At 37.4% G+C, this 27,007-nt stretch overlaps 2 protein-coding genes across 2 annotated transcripts in view; one reads left to right on the forward strand and one right to left on the reverse strand.

Moving 5' to 3' along the window:
* LOC106141614 (calsyntenin-1) overlaps positions 1-27,007 on the reverse strand; it is a 194,377-nt gene that overhangs the window by 106,202 nt on the left and 61,168 nt on the right. The gene's annotated exons all lie outside the window — the stretch shown is intronic.
* Positions 21,566-25,700, forward strand: LOC106140698 (uncharacterized). The gene is made up of 3 exons (XM_060951656.1): positions 21,566-21,632; positions 24,396-24,611; positions 25,495-25,700. The coding sequence occupies exons 1-3, from the start codon at positions 21,621-21,623 to the stop codon at positions 25,660-25,662; spliced, it is 396 nt and encodes a 131-aa protein (XP_060807639.1). The 5' UTR covers positions 21,566-21,620; the 3' UTR covers positions 25,663-25,700.

The following is a 27,007-nucleotide window of genomic DNA, read 5'->3' on the forward strand; positions in this document are numbered from 1 at the left end:
CCGGAGGGGTAGGCAGAGACTACCTCTTTCCACTTGCCACGATCTCTGCATACTTCCTCCGCTTCATCCACATTCATAACTCTCTTCATGCAAGCTCGGCGGTTTCGGGTACTTTTGACCTGACCCTTTACCAGGACGTCCTTAATTTGATCAAGATACGTTCGTCTAGGTCTTCCCACTCCGACCTTCAGTTATATGTTGAACTGAACTTTAGTTGAAACCTTTGCACAATGCTTATAGTCCCTTTAGGATACATACATACATTCACGTCTTAATCCCTTGCGGGGCAGACAGAGTCTTGAAAAGACTGCAAGGCCACGTCCAGCTGTATGGCTTAATTGATAGGATTTTGTATTAGCCTTTAAATCTACTGAGAATATGACTTTTTAACTATGACTGGTGTGTTAAGACGATATATTATGTATGTCCCAACTTATAAATGCAAAATAAAGTTAAGTTGTTTTGACAGATAAATATTCTTTAATAGAAGAACAGAGTTTAATTTTGATTTGAATTCAGTTTCACAGACACTTATTTAATAACAGTCGCTTTTAGGATTCTGATTTCGAGCGATGATCCCAAGTTTGTAAGCCTATCCCTTAGTCGCTTTTACGACATCCATGGGAAAGACATGGGGGGTGGTTCTATTATTTTTTGCATTGGTGCCGGGAACCACACGGCACTATATACATATGTACTATGCATTAATACACTCAAATTTAAATTCCTGTAGCTCGCTGTCAGACCCCTGGGCTCACTCGTCACTTAATGAGGAAAAGTCAAGTCGAACCAATGAACTGTTTAACTTATATCAGTCACTAATTACTGTCTACCACCGCCTCTATTCCGTTAGTCGTAAGGTTCATTACGAGTCGGGATAGTTCGGGAATTTCTACATTGCCTCATTAATGGTCATTAGTGTGTTTGGATGTTACACAAGTCCAGCAACTTTTGGAGTGACTCATGAGTTTTCTTACTATCAGCACTGTTTGAAATAATATGTTACGGCAAAAATGTACTTAAACACAAATGCAACTAAGACTCCACTCTTCCTGAACTTATTTAAAACTGTATATTTTCGTTAAAACAATTCCGTTATACCTACATTAAATACAATCGGGACTTATATGTTAACAATTGCTCTTCAACTTGTCTCTCGATCGTCACTTTTTTTATTTTCATTCTGTCTGAAAAACTATCTTTTCTATTTGTGGCCAGTTGCAAACATAAAAAGGTTGCTTATTTCCAAATAGCAAACTATGCTGTTATTTGTATTTTGAACAGCGGCCTCTGTTGCGCAGCGGTAGTGCGCTTGTCTGTGACACCGGAGGTCCCGGGTTCAAATCCCGGCCAGGGCATGATGAGAAATGAACTTTTTCTGATTGGTCTGGGTCTTTGATGTTTATCTATGAAAGTATTTATAATAATAATAATAATAACCCCCCCAGGGGACCACCTTGTCGTGGTGGGGGGGCTTACGGAGAGGTACTTAAAAGATAGTCAGAACATCTCGACATTACCCTAATAAGGTGAGACAATATTTACCCACAACTCCAGGGTTATTAACCTCTCCTAACTAACGGTCCCAAACCAAAAACCTAAAAATGAGTAGAGAAAATCGCAGATATAATTTACGGCCGCTTCCCGGGGGTCGCCGGGGCGCACTTGGAGCCGGTGCTGAGTGCCACAGCATGCGAACCATCGGCGACGAGGAGTTGAGCAGGCGGGCTCCCGTCGAACAATTGATTACAGCCGATTCCCTTTCTTCTCCTTCTTCTTCACCTGAATCGCTATTCCCTTCTTTACCATCTTCTCCGCCTTCATACTTAGAGCGCGAAACATCATCTTCGCCTACGTCATTAGTAGAAGCAGTACCTTTAAATACCACTGTGACTGTTGTACAGGAGGCACCTGACGCCGCCAATCCTGTACCCACCACAGCTGGCCCACGTGTGCGAATGAAATGGTCGGACGATATGAATATTTTCATCATCCGCACATATTTTATAATTACTAACCTAGAATCAGATACAAGAACTTACCTTCCTGAACTACATGCTAAATTTGTCCAACAATTCCCTGAAATACAAGTCAGTAGACAAAGAATAGGAGACCAAAGGAGAGCCATAGTTAACAACAAACTTTTACCACCCGAAAAATTAAGTCAAATTCGCGCGGAAGTCCAAGCTGAACTAATTATTGAACCCAGACCTTTGCAAATACATTCCCACGAATCACAAAATAGGATGCGATGGAGTAATAAGCTTAATGAATCGATAATCCGTGGTTACTTTACTGTAACTGAGTTAGAAACGAACCTGACTTCATACAGACCCCGATTACATGAATATGTCATAGCAGAAAATCCTGAAATAGCCCATGTCTCAGAACAGAGAATATCAGATCAACGTAGGGTTATTTTTAATAATAAAATGGTAAACGGTACAAGAATTCAACAAATCCGCGAAGAAGTAGCCCAACAGTTAAATAGACAATGTAATGATCCACGTATAATTAATAATAACATACGAGAAACACCCCCTAACATACCACAGGATACTAGTCTTAATTTAAGTTCACCTGATTGTTCAAATAATCAGCAAACCATTGAACACCCTTACCAATCTTCACCAACTAATATAGATCATACTATACAAAACGAATTAGATGAAAGTACATTTGTACAATTAAATGAAATCGAAAGCTATTTTGTGTCCGTTTTGGAGAAGTTTCAAGATATCGATCCCGTTATGAAACCCTCTATTCCCAAACAAAAACCTTCCAAAAAATTTACACGCATTGTTAACTTGATAAACTCATTTATCCTACCAAAGTATTTAAATCATGATAACGACTTTTACGCCCTACATAACATAATATACTGTGCTGCTTACACAGCCTCCATTTATAATGGATCTAAAATATATGACTCATCCCCTACCCATCTTCATAATAAACGCGAACCCATGTGGCAAAAGCGGTTACAATCAAAGATAGAAGACCTTCGAGTTAAAATAGCACTACTTACGGAATACAAAAATGGTAATAGAAGCCAAACAATACAAAAACAGGTAGATTCCATTAAAAATTGCTACAAAACACACAGTAGACATGAACAAGACAATACTGATATCACACATTTTCTTGACACATTAAAACAAAAGCTCAATGCTCTTGCCAGTAGATTACGTCGATATAAATTAACTACTCTTAGAAAATCACAAAACAAGCAATTCAATTCAAATGAAAAATCATTCTATCGTTTACTCAATAGTAGCAATAGCTCTGGAATGAACACGCACACTTCGTCAACTAATAGTTCCGACAACGAAATGATACCAAACGCTACAGAACTCCAAGAGTTTTGGTCTAGTATTTGGTCAAAACCAGTTGACCACAAAGAAGGTCCTTGGATTGAAGAAGACAAGAAAAGATTTACACATATTGAAGAAATGAGCTTTGAAATGATAAATTTAGAACTTTTACAATCAGTTATCTCAAAGACACACAATTGGAAAGCTCCGGGTTCTGATAAAATTCATAATTATTGGTTTAAGAGGTTTCATAGTACACATTCATTTTTGCTTGAACACATTAATAAATTTATACAGTCACCACACACAATGCCTAGTTTTGTAACAATAGGTACTACTTACATGCTGCCTAAAAATCTGAATGATACACGTAACCCAGCCAATTACAGACCAATAACATGTCTTCAAAATATTTATAAAATTATAACATCTTGCATATCAAACCTCATTTACAATCACACAGCGACTAATAGCATCTTAGCAGAGCAACAAAAAGGATGTAGAAAATTCAGTCAAGGCTGCAAGGAACAGCTTACTATAGATGCAATAGTATCCAAACAAGCTATCCGAAAGAAGAGAAATATTTACACCATGTATATCGACTACAAAAAAGCTTTTGATTCTGTTCCGCATTCTTGGCTCTTATATATCCTTCAACACTACAAAATCAATTCAACTCTCGTACAATTTTTAAGACATACTATGCAAAACTGGTCCACAAAATTAATACTACATCAAATTGAAACAGATCACATACAAATTCGTAGAGGCATATTCCAAGGGGATTCGTTAAGCCCACTTTGGTTCTGCTTAGCTTTAAACCCACTGTCATATTTACTTAATAATAGCAATAGTGGTTATAAAATCCCACATAACAATTCATACTTTAGACTAACACATTTGCTTTACATGGATGACATCAAACTGTACGCTAGTAATTTAAATGAAATTAATAAATTAGCTAATATAACGGAAGAATTTTCCAACGATATAAAAATGACATTTGGCATAGATAAATGCGGAATTCAATCAATACAAAAGGGAAAAGTTGTCAATAACTCTTATCAACTAGCTACCGGAGAAAATATAGAACCAATAGACGATACAATAGGATACAAGTATTTAGGTTACTATCAGACACGTCAAATTAAGGAAAAAGAAGCTAAAACAACATTATCAAATAAATTCAAAACTAGACTCCATAAAATATTGAACACTCATTTAAATTCAAAAAACACTACTAAAGCTATAAATGCATTTGCGATACCTACACTCACCTACTCTTTTGGTATTATTCACTGGTCACAAACTGATTTAAAAAAGCACCAACGGACAATTAATACTCAATTAACGAAATATAGAAAACATCACCCGAAATCATGCATCCAACGCCTAACACTCCCCAGGCAGGAAGGAGGCCGCGGTATTATAGATATACAAAACCTGCACAACAAACAAATAACCACACTTCGTTCATTCTTTCATTCTCAAATTTCACCATTACACAAAGCCATAGTTCAAGCAGACGATAAATACACACCCCTTAATCTTCGAGATTCATCCAAGCAACCTAACGAAAATATTACTACCCCGCAAGAAAAGATTGAGACATGGCAGCAAAAATCCCTACACGGGAGACACCGTCACGACCTCACCAACCCTAACGTCGACAAAACAGCGTCGAACGCGTGGTTGAAGAGGGGCGAACTGTTTCCCGAGACAGAGGGATTTATGCTAGCTATCCAAGATCAAATTGTAAATACAAGAAACTATCAGAAACATATAATTCGTGACCTCAACCTCCAATCCGATCTCTGTCGCCATTGTCACAGTGCTTCAGAAACAATACAGCACATTACCAGCGCATGTAGATCCATTACACAAACAGATTATAAACACAGACATGACCAAATTGCAGCTATCATCCACCAATATCTTGCATTTAAACACAAATTGATTCCTGAAAAAACAGCTTATTATAAATACTCCCCACAAACTGTACTAGATAATGCGCAATATAAAATATACTGGGACAGAACAATCATTACCGATAAGACTATTCACCACAATAGACCTGATATTACCTTTTTTGATAAAAATAGCAAAACCGTTTACCTTATCGACATAGCCGTTCCAAATACCCATAACCTCACATCCACACACACTGAGAAACTAACAAAATATAGAGATCTAGCTATCGAATTAAAAACACAATGGCGTGTAGACAGCGTAAAAACTATCCCAATAATTATTTCAGCTACTGGCGTTATACCTACGACTCTCCGTAATAGTTTAGAAAGCCTACAAATTCACCCTCTTACTTATATTCTCCTACAGAAAGCTGCAATCCTTAATACCTGCAGAATAGTCAGAAAATTCCTTTCTCTTGACTAAAATTTTGTTCTTTCCTCCACTTATTTCTATACAATATTTTTGCTTGGTCAAAAGCCCGTAAAAATATTTAATTCCCCTGAAAAGGGTGTAAAAAATTGCATAAAAACATAATAATAATAATAATACTCCGCAGGGCAGCTTGTGGCGAGCTGTTGGGGAGTAGCGACCCCACGGACCTGAGTGCTCCCAGGGGAGGCCCCTGTTCCTCGCCTCCGATCTTCCTTCGCCAAGGTCGGAGTGGAAACCGATGAGGGACAGGACCCCTACCTCTGGCTTGCCTTAACCGGCCGGTCAGAGTGGAGTCGCGAGAGCTATACGCTCGAAGGATGGAAGTGTAAAATGTCATAACGCCGGGGGTGCCTGACTGGATCACCATGATTTCACGCCCCGCAGTCTCACCTCTCGACATCCTTAGCCACCCACGCCGATGTTGCCCCTTTGTTGCCAATCATGGTGACTGATTTGAGGGGCCCATTTAGTGAGTGGCGAGTCACCACCTGCCACATAATAGTCACGTATTCATGATTATGGCAGGTGTCCGAACTTCTCCAACAATAGCCCAGTTTAAATCCATCCAAACGTCAACTCCATAACCCATAATCCTTTTCCTTATTTTGTAATAGCTCCACCTCCTGCCGAGACCTGTTCATGGACATATCATCTATTGATATGCCCGGGAACGGGTTTTGGCAGGAGAACAACATAACATCAACTTCTCCAAAGGGCCTCTACGTGTTGGATTTATATCCCCACGCAAGCCTCTCAAAAATCCGGGGTGTATAGACCCGTGAAATCTAAGAGGAGAAACATAATAATAATAATAATACTTTATTTCAGACACAAGATCCATAAAATATGATAATTACAAAGATTAAATGAAACAAATTATTATTGCAACATTAATTGTTACATTAATAACTGACAATAAAAGAGTCAGACAGTTATAGTAAAACAAAAAATAAAACAAAATAATAATAACATATTTGTCAGGCAGAAACATTAACTGGCAGCTATAGATAGCCAATGTCGGTAAGTGTCGGTGGATACCAGTCCCTCTGCCAGTCCTCTCAAAATGCAGTTATTGCTGGTCGTCATTCTGGACATAAAGCCAGCAATACGATGACGGTGGATAGCATTGAATGAATTTACCCGAGCTTCGGCAAACATCCCGGAAGCGCTACACCAAGGTTTAAAGCCCATCAGGTGTCTAAAGATGTTATTATACGCTACTCTTAAACCGTCATAAGCTTTTTGCGTGTAGTTTGTCCACAGCTGACAAGTATAAAAGGACTGGCAGAAAGATCTGAACAGAGTTATTTTTACGTTGTACGACGCTTTGAAAAATTTTCTAGCGATCATGTTGCCAACGACGCAAAGAGATCTACGCTGTCGTTCTATGTCTTCATCGTCCTTTAAAGACGACGAGAGTACATGGCCAAGGTACCTAAACGATTTAGTAATTTTCACAGGCTGCCCATTCAAAGTCAGGGCAGGAACTGAATCGGGCCCCTTACCCGATCTAAACACCAGCATCTCTGTTTTTTTGACATTATATCTGAGATTATGACTTTTAGCATAGTCTTCACATATGTGTATTAGCTTTTGCAGGCCCTTAATTGAGGGGCTGAGCAACACCATGTCGTCTGCGTAACTCAAATTGTTGACATATCTGTCTTCAACTCTGAGTCCGACCCGGGTGCTACTCAGCTCCACAATAAGGTCATTTACATAAAGGTTGAATAGATCAGGAGAAGTAAGTCCACCCTGCCGCACACCACACGACAGCCTGTAGGGATCAGATGTTTCGTTACCCCATTTTACATTGTTAGATTGACTACGGTACCACTGCGCTAAGAGGTCAACAGTTCTAGGGTCAATATCTACCTCGCGCATCTTCCTCCAAAGTAAATCGTGATTTATTGTATCAAATGCACAACTTAGATCAAGAAAACACGCGTAAACCGTAGTGCCACGTTTTTTATAGTATTTAACGACTTCCTTTAGTGAAAAAATTGCGGCATCAGTCGATAAATGGGGTCGAAACCCAAATTGGCCGTCATCAATTTTCAAACTTGCACTTATTTGGTTCTGTATTAGTCGATCAAGTACCTTGGCCATTATAGTTGCTAGTGAGATGGGGCGGTAGTTAGTAATGCTCGAGATATCACCCGTCTTGTTCTTAGGTATGGGCACAACAAGTGTGCGAGTGAGCTCACTCGGCAGGTATGAATGCTGCAAGCAGAGACTACAAAACAGCGCCACGACTTCACAAACATAAGGACCAGCATATAATAAATGTTCTATACTAAGGCCATCATGGCCGGGAGACTTGCCCCTTTTCATATATTTTAGTATATGAGCGATCTGTTCAACAGTCACACGACAGTTCTCCCCGCCCTGATGACCATTAATTTTTCTGACATGACTACTATTTTCAGACCTATTACATGTATTTTTATTAAAATGCTTGCTGAATAGGTTAGCAATACATTTCTTATCAGATTCAGATTCAATTCTATTTGGTAGACTACTTTTAGGATTTAATTTTTTAACTTCTTTCCAAAATTTCACAAAATTATTACTACTAGTATGCTGTTGAGCCAGCATGTTCATTACTATTTTTTCTTGATTATTTTGTACATATTTCAAAGCATACTTAAAATCCCTGCGCGCAGCACTCATAGTTTCATAGTAGTACCCCGAGCACGGCCTGCCATTGAACACCCACTCGCCGAAGGTCTGACGAGCCTTTACATGTTCGTCCCTAACGTGAAAGTTCCATCCGACCACTTTCTTACTATTAATGTAAGGCTTGCAATAGGCTTGCTCAGCCGATGATTGCAGTACATCAATTATATCACCATAAAATTTATCAAGTTTTACATCTGGATCAGTATTATAACAGTCAAAACAATATTCATTAAAATTATTTAAAATATTTAAAAAGCCACTATTGCACATTTTAGAATACCTTTCAATTTGGTAAGCACTTCTTTTACCCCATATATATTTAAAATTATTTACAATGTTATTGGAATCATTTGTATTTTTTGGTATTATAGAATTAAAATTACATTTAATGACTAGAGGCATGTGATCCGACCAAAAGCAATCGTATTTAATAAAAACATTAGTTACTAGCCTATCAGCGGCGACAGTCGCAATGACATGATCGAGCCATGAGCAAGTCCCATGTGCATCACTCACAAAAGTATATGAGTCAGCCGGTAGGCGTTCTATGTCGATACAACGTAAAAACAACTCACTGCAATACTTGGCTAATTCCTTTCCGAACAACGTATCCGGATGCGCGTTAAAGTCGCCGAGGATAAAAACGCTTTCTATGTCGCAAGTCTCAATCACTGCACTAATTTCCGCAAGGCACTGTGTGAACTCGGGTAAATTATCCTCACTATTGCATGGCATATATACACTAAAAACTAACATGCTTCGATCGTCACGAGACAGTCTTACGGCCACTATGCGGTCGCTTTCGCACGATATTATCTCCGTAGACGTAAACAAATTCGTGCGCCACAACAAAGCATTTCCTCCGTAGGGACGCCCGCGTTTGACACCAGTAGAAGTATCCATGGACGACTTAGCACAGCAGCTAAACTCTTTGTCAATCTCCTGAATTAATCCTAGGTCATGTGGCCAGAGCCAAGTTTCCTGCAGTGCAAGTATATCCACGCTCCCACATAAGTCTTGGACATGATGCACTGATCTTTTAACATTTTTACAGTTAAAAGACGACATAACAATCTCATTGTTTGGTTGTATATCCATTATCAGTGTTATTTATTGCGTTTGCACCCACGACGAGTGGACGTTGCTGCCGGTATCGACGGAAGACTAAACCAAAAGGCCAGAATTCGTTTTGCAAAAATATATTGATTTTTGATGAATGAATCGTAATCTTGAAAGAGTTAAAATGCGTGTCCTTGTTTTGTTTTAACATTTCTACTTCCAAACAATCCTCTTTCATTTCTCTTATATATTCTTTTATATCATCAACTTTGACATGCTTTTTGGTGCGTGATAAGTATATATATGCCAGCGATTCTGCTGCCTCTAATTTATTACTTCGTAAAGTACCTCGAATATTTCTGTATTTATTTTTATTAATACTTTTCCTATGTGTTACTGTCGTAAAACCTGTGTTGTCTGTATGTGTCTGCACAACGTTTTCATTATTTAAAATTTCTGCATAGGAAGCAGTGTATGTCATATCCTTCGCATCGGTCAGTTGCTGTTGTTGCACTGCAATCGTTGAATGCGTCGGTTTTGGCGCCACGGCTAGCGGCGGCGCATGAGTCACGCTCGCGCCAATCGCGGCGGCCGGGCACTCCGATCTCCCTCCTCTACCGCGCGCCCCTCTCGTCTTGCGTCCCCGTCCGCTCGGCCTGCATACAGGGCTCGAACCATCAATATTAGCGACATTGCAACACTCATTCAAACCTACATTTGCATTTCTTAAATCGGTTAAAAAGTTCTCATTTCCGGTCTCCTTATCACTATGACAAGGTCTAGGAGATGGGTGACATTTTGTAGGCATTACATATTGTAATTTGGATAGAATACTTTTAACCTCATCGATTTCTTTTTTAAGGTGCACAATATCGGATGACGATACCCCCCTACATACATCCGTGCTTTTCTCTTGCCTCAACTCATCGACGTCCCTTTTGAGTACAGTCATTTGTTTAAGAAATGTGGTCACATCTACGTAATCAAATGACACTGGCGGTAGTTTGTTCAAATTGACACATGCAAATACCGGCAAATCCTTTTTCTCACATTCCTTTATCAACTTAATAATTTCTAATATGCTTTTCTGTGCGTCTCCTTCTTTTCTCCTCATTATTTTTTTCGTTGGAGCCATAAGCTTGTAAGCTAATAACCTCGCTGCTTCAATTTCTCCTGTGTCATATGCACTGGTGCATATCTGCACGATTCCTGTCTCGGGTAAGGTATCAACTTTATCATTTACGAAAGTCAACAACTCGTTGATCACAATTCTACATGAGTCACATTTTAGTTTATCAACACTATTTGTGTTTTCGTCTCGCGAAGATACATCGGGCGGAGGTGGGGATCGTACCATCGGCATGTCGTACGTGTGATGCGCGCTGTGCCTCGATGCGAACCTTATTATAAAATATAGTATCGTTAAGTTAGTATCTCATAACACAAATCTCGAACTTACTTCGAGGGTAACTCAATGAAAGACAGAGCCAACAGCCTTGAAAAGACTGATAGGCCACGTTCAGCTGTTTGGCTTTAAAATAGAATTGAGATTCAAATAGGGACAAGTTGCTAACCCATCGTCTAAAAGAAGAATCCCAATTTCAAAAGCCTATCCCTTAGTCGCTTTTAACGACATCCATGAGAAAGAGATGGAGTGGTCCTATTCTCTTTTCAATTGGTGCCGGGAACCACACGGCACTACGCGCACAAACAATACGCACATAAAATACGCATCGTCAAAAGAAACCCGCCTTCCCCTTTATCCGGGCGTTATTGGCGGCCCTCAATCCCGGGGTCACCCGAAATAAACCTGCAATTATCCTGGATATCCGGATCCGGTTATCCGGGCGACACCTGGGCATCATTGTGATAAGCAATCGATACGAATCCAGGCTCAATATTCTTTTGTGCTTCACAAATTGTATTTCGTACAATGAATGATAACATATATGTATATATAAATAACTAGCTGTGCCCACAATTTCGTCCGAATAGTTATTTTGGGCATCATTGAAGTCCTCAAGGATGAATAAAGAATACAAGTTTTTCTAAAATCCCCCTGGTACTTTCGTTTTTACATACATACATATAATCACGTCTATACCACTTGCGGGGTAGACAGAGCCAACAGTCTTAAGTTTTTGCCGGAACCAAAATTACTCCATGTCCTTCTTCAGACTATTAATTATACATATACAATATTGCTCGCAGTAAACGCGTGAAGAGATGACAAACAAACAAATAAACTTACATTCACATTTATAATATAAGCCTTGCATTGCCTTTCCTTACACTTTTGAAATAAGTAGTGTCCTTGTACTGAATTTCTCTTTATTTTAAGTTTTATTCTTATTTTCCTTGATGTACTTAAATATATAAATAAATAAGCCGAGATGGGGTTATTTAAACTATGCTATCAATTATTAATTTGAATTTCCAAGTAAATAGATAAGTGCCGTGTGGTTCCCGGCACCAATAAAAAAAAGAATAGGACCACTCCATCTCGTTCCCATGGATGTCGTAAAAAGCGACTAAGGGATAGGCTTATAAACTTGGGATTCTTATTTTAGGCGATGGGCTAGCAACCTGTCACTATTTGAATCTCAATTCTATCATTAAGCCAAACAGCTGAACGTGGCATATCAGTCTTGTCAAGACTGTTGGCTCTGTCTACCCCGCAAGGGATAAAGACGTGATCATATGTATGTATGAATTATGAATTTTCAAGTAAATAAGTATAAATAAATTGAAATAGAATCCGCCTGATGTACACAAGCTGGTTATTTGCCAACGACGTCCCTTACGGCATTATAATAATTACACGCTACGGTATCGGTGTCTCATTGTAATTAATTGATTTGATGTAATTAATTATCAATACAGTAATATCGGATGACGGCGTCGTTTCGAAAGCCTTTGACAATTGACGATTTGACGGGTATCATTAATGTTAAAATAGTTCAATTTATAATGAATTATAATAAGTAACGAGTTTTAAGTAAATAACAATTCACGTCTTTATGTCTTACGGGGTAGACAGAGTCGGAAAATACCAAGGCTCCATGATGGAATTGAGATTTAAATATTGACAAGGAAGTAAGTGATTCGCCTAATAGAAGAACCCCTTGCGGAAAAGAGGTGTGAGGTATGAAAAGTGAAAATTAATGTTATCCAAGCAACCTTTCAATCTCATTCCCATCATTAACTAAATATGGACTTTGAATCTTGTGACTAATAGGTCTGTCTACCTACATATGTTTGTATGTATGTATGTAAAGTGGTGTTGAGGTCTACTTTTAAGATATAATATACTTGTATGTACGGTCGCGTTCATAATTGCAGTCATAGTTGGCAAAACTTTATAGCTTGCACTCACCGCTATCACTCACACATTCACACAAATAACACAATAAACAACAAGTGGTAAAGCGTTGGGTAACGCGCCATCAAGAAGAGGGTAGTGTAAATAAAAGTCGCCGCGCAGCGGCCGTCGTCCGCTAATCAACACAGCGACACGCCACACAGCGGAGATCCATGGTGGATCAGTACGAAAATAATGGCTTCATACCGACCAGAACATTTGCGGAACAGTTCGACACATCAGTGGTTACTGTTCGTCGAGTTTGCACCGTGAGGGACTACACCACAGACAGCCAGCAAGAAAGCCGTATTTATCCGAAATAAATAAGCAAAAACATTTAGAATTTGCTCGCCAGTATTTGGATTTTGACTGGAAAAAAGCAATATTTACGGACGAAAAGTTCGTTTACGTCATCGCAACACGGTAGGCTTCATTTATGGCGAAGAAATGCAACTCGGTATTAAGAAAAAAATATTGGGCCAAAGATGGAGTCTGGACGCATATCTATAAATATGTGGGGCTGGATGAGTGCTGCTGGACCTGGGGAACAGGTGTGGATAGCAGGACGCGCTACAGCTGCTCATTATGTGCAAGTGCTGCAAGAAACCATGTTACCAACTGTGCGGTGAATTTATCCGATTGATGATATGCCAACAATGTCATTTGTGCAAGACAACTGCCCTGTGCATCGAGTCCATATAGTGCGTGAAAGGTTCTGCCAGTTTATATTAAAACTACTAATTACTTAGATAGTGTTTTAAGGACAGCTTCAATATCTTTTCTTTATGAAAACGAATAATTAAGCTGTAACCTTAATAACAGGAGATAAGTAGATGATACAATTAGTGTAATATGCTGTATGTATAGCTTTATATAATCATCAATATGTAAACAAAACTATAGGTAAACTGTTTCAATAAAATTTACTAATTTTAATTGAATGTTTTATTTTGCTCCCTCTTGTTTAATATTTTTTGCTGACTTCCGTGTTTGAAGACACGGGTATTGTAATTCTTAGATATCAGTTAGCTAGTTAGTCAGTCAGTTACTTAGTTCAAATGGCACCTTGAAACATTAAAAATTGTCAGTAACACTAATTATTTTTTTTTTAAAAGACAAAAAAAAATCCTTGAATTACTTCGGAATCCAAGTAACGCTAGTAACTAGAACAAGCGAGTGTGAGCAAGCGAGATTATCTAATATATCTTAGATCTCACTTGCTCACACGAAGTAATAAAATTGCTACCCAATAACTTTCAAAGGAACCACTACCTATGTTAGGGTCGTGTGCAGACAAACTTTCAACCTTATTGAAATGATATAAGTCTGGCAGTCGCAGGCTTCCCCCTCTATAGGCAAATCTTATGCAAATGATGAGAGACGACGATATCTCGATCGACAATTATCGGGCCCAGTTCGGCCATCGTTGATTACCGTCTCTTTCTGTTTTGTTATGTTATATGTCATAGAATAATAAACTGTTTTACTTAGTAATCATTGGTATTAAAGACCGTATTCATTTGATGGAATATTTATTCTTTTTAAATATGCATGTGTGTGTGGATCTAGTGGAACCACAGTGCACGCTATTTTAACCCGTAAGAATTTTAAAACTATGACTGCAGATATGAACGCGATCGTACCAGTATATTATTCTAGACGAACGTATCTTGATCAAATTAAGGACGTGCTGGTAAAGGGTCAGGTCAAAAGTACCCGAAACCGCCGAGCTTGCATGAAGAGAGTTATGAATGTGGATGAAGCGAAGGAAGTATGCAGAGATCGTGGCAAGTGGAAAGAGGTAGTCTCTGCCTACTCCTCCGGGAAAGAGGCGTGATTTTATGTATGTATGTATGTATGTACCAGTAGCCTCCGTTCTCCATTATTATGAGACAGTAGTACACCTAAGCTAAATTTTACTAAGGCCATAAGAAAGCTTTCACTTCCCACACTCAGTTAATGAAATTCTTAGAGAACTTTTAGAATTTTCAAGAGAAAAGTAGTCTTAAAAATTACCATATGGAGGACTTTTCCGAATGGACTTCGTATAAGGTGAATAAAGGAATAACTAATGGAATAAGTCCGCCATTGCAAGTGATTTGTTTCTTTTATAACTATGTACTATTATCTTGTTACTGTATAAATTTCTATGCAATCAAGATATTACAAACAAACTAATTTACCATTTTGTTAATACCCTTGAATTGAATAGGGTAAGGTGAGGTTCCCCATGGTAACATAATTTCTACCATACTTACTACTCCACTGACTGCAAGGGGAGACAACCTACCAACTAATATGATAAACGTATCTCATCATCTTATATGAACTCGAAAGTAATTTTGTTTGTCTGTTACCTCTTCAAATGTTATCCAGTGAACCAAACTTCTTGAAATTTTGCATATGTATACTAATATTATAAAGCTGAAGAGTTTGTTTGAACGCGCTTATCTCAGGAACTACTGATCCGAACTAAAAATAATTTTACGTCGAATAGACCATTTATAGAGGAAGGCTTCAGGCTATATACCTAACATCACGCTGCAACTATAAGGAGCAAAGAATAAATCGGCGTTGTTCTAGTATACAAAATCAAGCCTCTTCCCCAAAGGGGAAGGCAGAGACGATCGGGAAAATCGTCTGAAGCATGATAATTAATCTTTAAAAGAAATAATTCTTGAATTCAAATTATACAAACTTTATCAAATGAAAATTTCGTTTCGAAAACACACAAATGAATTTCAATTTTAACCAAAAATGCTTACAATTACACACTTATGTTCCTAACGAGAGTTCCAACTGAAATTAGTTTAATGAGAGTGTTTTAACATTCCTAAAAATCCAAATGAAGTACATACGTTGAAGCCACGCAATATTGGGATTTTTAATACAATTTACAAATGGCGCTCTGTTAACAACAAATTCTAATGACTTTATAATTAGTGCAGTATAAAAGTATTGGTTAAACTATTAACGAATCATTCTATCGTTCGTTGGAAACAGAGTATCATCATCACAATGGCTTTCACATTTGTGGTAAGTTTTAAAATATTTTCTTATATTTACACCCTTTTTTCTTTCAACAATAGTCAAACAATAGTCAAGTCTATATCCCTTGCGGAGTAGATTGAGCTGACAGTCTTAAAAAGAGTGATAGGCCACGTTCAGCTTTTTGATAGAATTATGATTCAAATAACGACAGGTTGCTAGACCATCGCCTAAAAGAAGACTCCCAAGTTTTTAAGCCTATGCCTTAGTCGCTTTTTACGACATCCATGCGAAAGAGAAGAAGTGGTCTTATTCTTTTTTTATTGGTGCCGGGAACCACACGGCACTCGGCGTATTTAGTGGAATTTGCTTTTTAAAACAGAATGTCGTGGATTCATAAACACATGTTTTACACCAACTCGTTTATCGTCATATTACACAACATTCAATGTCTTCAACAAAGAATTCTTGAGATTTTTCAAAAATCGCATTGGCCTCTAATACATTTAATAGGCGCGAATAAGACATCTTATAAAATACTCACTAGAATATCGACTGTATGTTCTGCTTTACTTTGTGGTTTTCCCAGCACTAGTTTTAATCTCCTTTATCTGAGTTACGATAATTGTCTTGCAACTTTCCCTGCACTACGTCGACTAGGTTAATTCCGAGGAACTCTTATCTTTATTGCAACGCTTCTGAAACATTGTTCTCTTCAAAATGTTTTCCGTCTTTATTGACTTTCTCAATTTCAGCCAACGTTTCCTAGTTTTAATTAACATCTCACGAAATTATTCAAATCAAGTTTAAACCTTCGGAGGTTAATGACAAATTTCAATATTCCTTTGATTTCCGAAAATAGCTATTTCAATAGGAAACTTGTCGGCGTTTCTAATACAGAAATCATTGTGTTCATTTAGAAATTTATGTCTTAATATTATTGGTGTACATTTCAAATTCCTATACAAACTTTTATTTACTTAAAATAAAGAGAAATTCAGTACAAGGGCACTACTTATTTCTAGAGAAATTTCTTCCAACTGACCCACGACAGGAAAGTGTGAATAAAAGCATTGGCTTGTGTACATAATAATTAAGATATAAACTAACATAAACTAACTGATATTAATAAACCTAAAACATATTATATTTGTTAGTGCCCGGTGTATACTAACTTAAAAATCTCAGAGATTTTTTGATTGCTTGACGAAGTTCTTCTTTGAAACTATTTATGCGATTGGAAAATGGTACATATTTAAGAGTTTCATAACCATTTTCTTGAAAGTAATTAAAAACTAACCTTAGCACATACGCTCACAGCAGATACATTATCAAACAGGTATGTTGCCAAAAATACATTGACCATGTGTACTGCTAACTAATCAAATCTGTATTTTCTTTTCAGGCTTTTGCTGTCATCAGCTGCTTTTTGACAGTACACTCTGCACCCTACGGTGTCGGCCTAGGATTAGGGGGGGTAGGCCCAGGAATGGGGCTAGGTGGAGTAGGCCCAGGAATAGGTATGGGTGGAGTTGGGCCAATGGGAGGGTTAGGAGGAGCCGGTTTAGGAGGGGCAGGCCTCGGCGGCGTCGGCCTGGGTGGTGGGGGATTCCAATCGGGAGGCGGCTACGGAAACAGAGGTTTTGGAGCTGGAGGCCAGGGATTTGGCAGCCAAGGGTTTCAGTCTGGAGGAGCCCAGGGTGGATATGATAGAGGACACGCAGATTCCAGTTTTACTCAGGTACTTATGTGTATCTTATCCTTCAATTGTATCTCGTCGTACTTGTCAAGGATAAAATACTAATCTATTGAGCCTATTAAGTCATTGTTGAGATATTTTGGCCACTTTTTCGTGAATTAATTATCTGGAAAGAAAGAGATAGATTGGTCCTATTTTAAAGTACTGGAAATCGCATGGCACATAATGAAAATGATGATTTATTCACAAAAAGTCAGGTCAAGATTGTCCTAAACAGAGAAGTCGTGGCAAGTGAAAAGAGGAAAGAGGAATGATTTCATATTTGTATGAAATTATATCACGCCTCACAGAGACCATACTAATTTCGCTTCATCCACACCACGTTTATTAAAATTGTTAAATGTTGTTGTGTGGTACTGAAAATCTATATTAACTCTATACTCTCATTCATGTGCCGTGTGGTTCCCGGCACCAATAAAAAAAAGAATAGGACCACTCCATCTCGTTCCAATGGATGTCGTAAAAGGCGACTAAAAGAAAGGCTTATTAACTTGGGATTCTTCTTTTAGGCGATGGGCTAGCAACCCGTCACTATTTGAATCTCAATTCTATCATTAAGCCAAATAGCTGAACGTGGCCTATCAGTCTTTTCGGGACTGTTGGCTCTGTCTGCCCCGTAAGGGATACAGACGTGATCATATGTATGTATGTATGTGCTCTCATTGATTCCAGATCACAGATGCCCACCAGTCCGTGGGCCATGACGTGGGTGGTGGCAGTCAGTTTGGCAGCTCTGGGGGCAGCGCCGGCGGCTTCGGCGGTTACCAAGGCGGCCAGTCCGGCTTCGGTAACGGATTCAATTCCGGCGGATTCGCTGGATAGATTCTAAATTTTGTTTTGTTCCATGTGTGATAGATAAATTTTAATAAATTATTTATTAGTTAATGTTTTACTTATTTATTTCAATCCTAAAAGTTACTTAAACATCATACATATAAGTATTATCTCTATAGTTTAGATTCTACACCAAGAAAGTCTAGACGACTAGTTTCATTCCAAGAACTTAAATAAACTTGGAACAACCGTAGTGGATCAATATCTGCTAGGATAATTTTACCCACATACATATTTGATTCTGCTTTTAAGATTTAAGTGCTTTTTGCTATTCTTATTAATTATATCAAAATCGAACAGATTGGATGCTGTCAGACATTAGTCATTAAAAAGATTCTTATATATAAAATTCTCGTGTCACAATGTTCGATCCCGTACACCGAAACTCCTCCGAAACGGCTTGACCGATTCTCATGGAATTTTGTGAGCATATTGAGTAGGCCTAAGAATCGACCAATATCTATTTTTCATACCCACAAAATGCAAAACAACGTTTGCCGGGACAGCTACTATTTAATTATATAGAATTGAGATTCGAATAAAGAACAGTTCGGTCCGTTCCGTTCTACGGAAAGAAAATAACGATTTTATCTACAAAATACTCAATCAAATACCGAAAATATATTCCACGTTAAATGGAATCACAGCGTTTGTTCAGTTCCATTCGAAAGCGATTAGTAAATAAACCCCTAATAAATACGAGACCCTCGGAGGTAACCTTATTAGTCGTCCGAAAATTCCCAGGTCTGTTCCCAGTAATTACTCTAATGAGGGTAGTTTGGCAATTCCTAAACATCTCACTTCTGATTCCCATTCGGGCATATACGATCGTTAACAGATCATTTAGTAAGAAACAACGGTTCCTATCAATTATATGGTAATGGATTTATAATTGGACATGTTTATAAGATTTAGTTTAACAGTTGTCAACTGATTGTGTCTCTTTGGAAGACAGAACACAATGGCGTTAAAGTTAGTGGTAAGTTTCTTCATAATAATTAAATTTTATAAGTGTCTAAATAAAACCATAATGTAATCAACATTAACTTTACATCAGATGATTTTGTTAACATCAAATCATTTAAAACCACTGTTATTCAGTACATAGAAAATGATCTGACTGAATGGATAGAAATTCTGTTTTGAAAATCTTCAGGCTCTCGCTATTCTCAACTCTACATTGCCCGTTCATGTCTAAGTCTCAGAGCAATAGGTGCTGGCATCGGTTTAGGAGGCTTAGGTCTTGGTGGAAACGGCTTCCAGCCAGGAGGTAGATTTGGAGGCAGTGGTTATGGAGCTGGTGGGCAGGAATTCGACATACAAGGGTTCCAGGCTGGAGATGCACAGGGCGGATATGATAGTTTCTTAAGTTTCTTAAACAATGCATTCTCTCGTCCACATTCTATTCTAAGTTTGGATAATTGTGAAGTTGACGTTATTGAAGAAAATGCTGCAGTGCAGTTTGTTACCGCTTCTTCTGCACTGACGCCTTGGAAGCGGCAGTTAACTTAGTTTTAAGTAATTTATTTGACGTCAACCAATGTTGTTAAACCATACGTTTTGACAATTATTAAGCGATATGAAGTATCCTATAATAATGAATAAAAATTTTGAATTTTGAAATTTGTATCGAAATTTTGCGGCTTCGAAGTCAAATGAACATAACTGATTTTAAACTTTCGCGTTTCATTATCGTAGTTACATATTAAAGTATCTATATTTTATCTCGGACGTTTCGAATCAAGTTTAATGTTAGATGCACTGTAGTTTGTTCCGCCGCTTCTTCTACACATGCGCTTTGAAAGCGGTAGTAGTTATAATTAGATTTAAGTGATGTGACGTCAATAAGTGATACCTTGTGTCCAAGTTTGAAAATAAATCTATTCTATTCTGTTACGTGCCGTGCGGTTGTGTCGTGTGGTTCCCGGCTCTTTCCCATGGATGTCGTAAAAGGCGACTAAGGGATAGGCTTACAAACTTGGGATTCTTTATTAGGCGATGGGCTAGCAACCTGTCACTAGTTGAATCTCAATTCTATCGTTAAGCCAAATAGCTGAACGTGGCCATTCAGTCTTTTCAAGACTGTTGGCTCTGTCTACCCCGCAAGGGATATAGACGTGACCATATGTATGTATGTATTCTGTTACAACGATCCGTGGTCACCGAGCGACTGAGAACCAGCGGGCTACTGCTCCGTTTGCAGGCAGAATGTTCTCCTGCCGCCAAGTTGTTAACATGTCAAAACGTATGTAAATGAACATACTGAAATATAATTAAATATATATATACATACATACATACATATGGTCACGTCTATATCTATTGCGGGGTAAACAGAACCAACAGTCTTGAAAAGACTGAATGGCCACGCTCAGCTGTTTGGCTTAATGATAGAATTGAGATTCAAATAGTGACAGGTTGCTAGCCCATCGCCTAGAAAAGAATCCTCTGAAATCATTGTTGTGAAAATTAACAATTAACAATCACCATTTTCTTTTATTAAAAATTTACTTTTTTTCTTAGCGGCCAGTACCTACGCTATACAATTTTAAACAGTTATTGTTGAGCGTGTTTTATTGAAACGGGAAAGTCCCTTGTCATAACATTAACAACATTTTAACGTTTCTCAAATATGTACGTTTATAATTCCCTGATGATCTACGTCAATCGCCGAAACCACTGTAGCAATAATGAAAAAAATTATTTGATAGGTACAAAACCCTTTCTTTTTTGACTGACTGACCGAAATAATGACCAGCTTGAAGAAGTTTCAAGCGCGAAGGTCAGGGAACAAATGTATGTCTATTGGAACATTTTTTTAAGATTATTTTAGTTTTTATTTTCACTTAAGATTAATTGGAAGATAGGGATTTGATCACTATGTTATCTTATTGTAGATATAATAGATATGTACTATATATAATAGCTCTGTCTACGCCGCAAAATATATAGACGTGAATATATATAATATGTATAAAGAAGACACCACATCATTCCTCTTGTCGCAAGTAACAACGTCAGCTGATGTATGTACAATTATTTCAACTTTATCGTTAACAAATACGGTACTTCCCTAATCTGCAGATTAGTAATAGAAATGGAAATCAAAAGGACATTAATATTGTGGTATTACATGTATAATTAATAGTGATTAGGCTTGGTATATATAACAAAGTATGCGTGTTGTATAGGTCAGTCTGATGCGGTCAGAAACATCAAAATGAAGTGCCTGGTACGTAATATTTGTAAAATTCTTGTTATTTTCATGAGTAACTTCTTGCAAATCGTCGGGGATAGTGCAAATCCGCGAATCTACCATACGTAAAAGGTGCGTATCTGCAATAGATCCAGTTTTACAGGGGAAGGTTAAAACTTAATAACTTTATTAATTCAATTAATTTTAAGCTCATTTTTACACAAAAAGTAATTAGTAATGTGTTCTATGTCTTGGTAGAAAATATATAAATTTAAGTAAATAATTAAGGCCCTACGACAATTACGCGGATTTGCTTTGACCATAAACTTATAACAATGGAACTGATGGGGAAAGTACGCGGTTTTGATATGAATCAAATATCATTATTTTAACAAAAATATTATTCAATGTAGAAAATAAAACTATACAAAATTATTGAAAAATCTTTGCCTCTTATACAAGTTAGATAAAATGAATAAATGTTAGATAAATGTAACAAAATCAACATAAACTTTTTCTCTTAAATCTCTTTGAATTACTCTTATACACATCTCTTATAAACTAAATTACTGTTATAAACATCAAACATATAATTAAATCTTATATTTATTCAGAGGATAATCAGCCTTTTAAGTAATTTCAATTGGAAAACTTCGGAATATCAGAAATTTTAAATATATTAATGAAATAAAATTATACCACAATCAAACAGTCTTAGTGCTTAAAATTACGTACTTAAAAATAATAATAGGCACTAGTAGGTAATAATTAAAATCAAATAATAAAAATCAACAAAGGAACTAAGCAAAAAGATATAATTTCTAACAAAAAAAGAATAACACACATTATAAGGTGTAAACAGTTATAGATTACTATTAATTAATAAGATGCAGGTACGATTTAGGTATTTCTGTATGGCAAGTTGTCATAGAATTCATGGCAATGTGAAGGTATAACACTTTTTAATTGTTGTAAATGTTCATACTTTGATTTTGATATTGGCAACCTATCAGCAAAGAGCTGTGGTGGTATAAATGGCTCAATTCTTTTTGGCCTTTGTGGTAACAGTTGAAACTCGTAATTGTAGTTAAGCTTGTATTCAATTGTACCATTGGGATTGTATTTTAGTACTCTGATATCAACCACACATTTCGCACCAACCCCTCTCCCAGGGCGAATTGTATCATAAATAAAGTTATTTTTAATCTTTAAAGAATGTATATGGAGATGGATTCAGTCAAATTTCTTTGGTAATCGAAGATTATTGACTAGGCAAAATATTTCACGAATTTTTAATTTTCTTTCAATTATTAAGTGAACTGAATCAACCTTCATCGGAGTGTCAGCTTTTTCTAAAAAATTTTGTGTAGTCACAATATTTTTTTCCATCGCCAGTAGCAGGAGAGCGGTAGAAACCACAACTTTTCTATTTTGTGATGTGATAATTTTCTTTAAATAATCAATATAAAAAGAAGCATAAGTTGAAGCTTTTAAATCAGTAGTGGTCTCATCAAACCAATAACACTTTACATTATTAGTGCCCAGATTGTTGCACAATTTAAATACCTACTGTAGTGTATTTTGGAAAAAAAATTATTACATATTAAGAGGAGTTAGAATGGTAAAAAGAACTAAACTTGGGTTATATACCGATTTTAATTTAAAATATACGAAAAAAAATATATTTACAATTACCTGATGTTGGCAATGAAAATTTTTAAGTAAATACAGTTTTTTTGAAAAATTATACAACATTTGTGCCGTGTGGTTCCCGGCACCAATACAAAAGAATAGGACCACTCCATCACTTTCTCATGGATGTCGTAAAAGACGACTAAGGGATAGGCTTACAAACATGGAATTCTTAGTTAGGCGATGGGCTAGCAACCTGTCACTATTTGAATCTCAATTCTATCATTAAGCCAAATAGCTGAACGTGGCCATTCAGTCTTTTCAAGCCTGTTGGCTCTGTCTACCTCGCAAGGGATATAGACATGACCATATGTATGTATCATATATCATCTATAAATCACATACGCGGTGTTGACACTTGCTCGCGAAAGATACGCAGTGTTGTTATTTGGCGATTTCTGGCTTCCGGCTGGTCGAAATGAACTCGTTTCAAGTCGGTGGCAGCCTATCAAGATTTTGCGTGAATTGCCCACAAAAACTTAAAATGGCTACATTTGTCATATACGCGGAATTATCCAATGCTAGTTACGCGGATTTGAACTATCCCCGACGAAATGAGTTAAATCAATCTATGATATCGTTCGTCTCCATGAATTTCAAATAATTAATTTTTTTTTACTTGTTAGTTTTTTATTTGTCATATCAGTATTTTCGCAAAGTTTTTTTATTGTTATTAAGCTAATTTCTAATACCAACCGGTTTCATCTTATATTTTTTCGCAATATCACGATATTAGTGCATTAAGTGCTTAGGTAGTTTGTAACTTGTAACTTTTTGAACAAATACTTATAATAAATTAATGTAATATATTAGATCTATCTTAATTTTTTTTACTGAAATATAAAATGACGTATAACCCTGCCTACAAAGACCTACATATTTTCTGAATTTTATTGCTTTGTAATGATTAAGTTTAAATTTATAAACACAATGTGTTCATTAACATCTACAAATCAAACCTAAGTGTCTTATAACTTTATCGTACTGCACCACAGGTCAACGCGATGCCTGATAAATAAGAAGACTAGACAAAAATACTAATAGTTTATCATTAGTATTTTTGTCTTCATTTTATTCATTACACTTCATTATATTCTTTGCTTCCAGTCCATCATCCTCCTTTCCTGCATCTTGGCCTTCGCCAGCTCCCACCCCTACGGAGTCGGCATGGGCGGGCTCGGAGGGGGGTACGGGGCCTCAGGCCAGAGTTTCGGAAACCAGAACTTCAACAGAGGAAGCCAGGGGTTCGGACAGGAAGGGTTCCAGCAGGGAGGAGCGATGCACGGTCACAACCGTGGTCATCAGTCTTCTGGCTTTACTCAGGTAAGTGTTTTAACAAGAATGTACTTTTAAACTAACGAAAAGATTCACGTCTGAACTTCGCAACCGTTCCAGGGGAATCTTACCCATATTGAATAGGGTCTTGGTAACACATCTAGTTGTCTGAAAGATTCCTCATATTTAGTCCTCGCCGTGAGACCATCGGTTAGCAATTAAACTAATGTACAGTCTGAAATTTTTGATTTGAACCTGTGTATCATCTTTTTTTTTTGGCCGGGCACATTAACCGTTCAATTGACGACGCACAAATAAATCACGCCGCATTATCTGTGCTAAATGACAGAAATATTTCATCGCATTACAAAAAAATGGCTGACTGATAGCCGATGTCAAAGTTAACTGAGAATAATAAATGGCCGTTACGACTCTGCACTTTAATTCCGAAAGATTTTCATTACTCAGAAGTTTGCCATTGATTTTCATAAATGTGGAGGGTAAGCTTTTTCTGATGAGTTTGTTATTTTTTCCTTTACTTAAGTAGTTTTTACGATCGACTTTTTCTTGACACAAACGATCTTAAGTGCGGCTTACTTTGAAGGTTAAGTGGTGCTTTTATGGTGAGGAAAAACATTGTGTCGTGTGGTTCCCGGCACCAATAAAAAAAAGAATAGGACCACTCCGTCTCATTCCCATGGATAAAAGGCGACTAGGGGAGAGGCTTACAATTTTATGTTTAGCAAATTCAAAAGTGCCCGAAACCGCCGAGCTTGCATGATGAGAGTTATGAATGTGGATGAAGCGAAGGAAGTATGCAGAGATCGTGGCAAGTGGAAAGAGGTAGTCTCTGCCTACCCCTCCGGGAAAGAGGCGTGATTTTATGTATGCATGTATGTATGCAAATTAAATTCTTCGTGTTTATGTCCAGATAACCCAGGCCCACACTAACTCTGGCCACGACATCGGCGGAGGCAGTTCCTTCGGCGCTGGAGGCCACAGGGCCGGCGGGTTCAGTAACCAAGCCGGCGGGCAGTCCAGCTTCGGTAACGGGTTCAATTCCGGCGGCGGCTACATGCCTTACAAATCCAAGGATTAATTTGTGAAAAGTAGTATTAATAAATTTTAACGAACTTTTTTGTTTTTTTAATTGAATTGAGTTTGACTTCAATCTGATGAGAAGCATAGGAGGACTTTGCCAAGGCCAGAAAATCAATATTTCAGAAGAAAGTAAACTTGCAGTGAGTTTCCTAATGGTATGCTATAATTCATAAGTAATCCTGGATAATAGTCAAAAAGACAAATCCCGGGTCCATGCATACTTTACTTGCTTCATTCACATTCATTATGCTTCTGATGCAAGATCCCTAATTTGGGGTACACTTGACCTGACCGTTCACTAGAACGTATCCGATCTGATCAAGGTACCTTTGCTTTCCTTTCCGACATTCCGTAGTTTTTGCGTGAAAAGTAACAAACACACTCACACATCCTTTCAAACTTCCGCGGCTATAAGTAGAATAGGATAAGTAGGATATATACAAAACATCCAAGACCCACTTTATATAATTCAAGAAAACATACATACCTACACATAATCACGTCTATATCCCTTTCGGGGTAGACAGAGCCAAAAACTTGCAAATAATAGCTTAAAAAGACGATAGGCTACGTTCAGCTGTTTGGCTTTATGATAGAATTGAAACTCAAATAGTGACAGACTGCTAGCCCATCCCTAGAATATCGATAATAAAAGATTCAAGAAAATGCTACGAAAAATAAAATAAAAAAAACATATCCAATGATTTTAATTCTAAAAAACTTTCTCTCTTCGCCGGTACAAATTCGCCTCCACCCAAGTTTGTCCGTAACTTTATTTATTTTTTACCTGAAACAAATAAAAGGAACCTTATTACGGCTGCACAAAGTTTCAACTTGCTAAACGAGTTCTGAATTGTTTGCATTTGCAGTGCAAATTCACGAGAAACTTAAATATGTATGTACAAACAACTCACATCAATTTAGATTGATAGATAGAGAATACCCATTATTGCACATAATACATATATATATATATATATATATATAATCACGTCTATATCCCTAGCGGGGTAGACAGAGCCACCAGTCTTGAAAAGACTGAAAGGCGACGCTAAGTAGTGACAGAATTGAGATTCAAACAGTGACAGGTTGCTAGCCCATCGCCTAAAAGAAGAATCCCATTTTTATAAGCCTATCCCTTAGTCGCCTTAACGACATTCGTGGGAAAGAGATGAAATGGTCCTATTCTTTTTTTGTAATAGTGCCGGGAATCAAACGGCAAATATTATGAATCTAATATATATTATTATACCGGGCACGTGATGATGAGAAAAGAACTTTTCCTGATTGGCCTGGGTCTTGGATGTTTATCTACATTTATAATTTAGTTTCTCGTAATACAA

Source organism: Amyelois transitella, chromosome 25 (assembly GCF_032362555.1).
Source record: "Amyelois transitella isolate CPQ chromosome 25, ilAmyTran1.1, whole genome shotgun sequence".
Lineage (NCBI taxonomy): Eukaryota > Metazoa > Arthropoda > Insecta > Lepidoptera > Pyralidae > Amyelois > Amyelois transitella.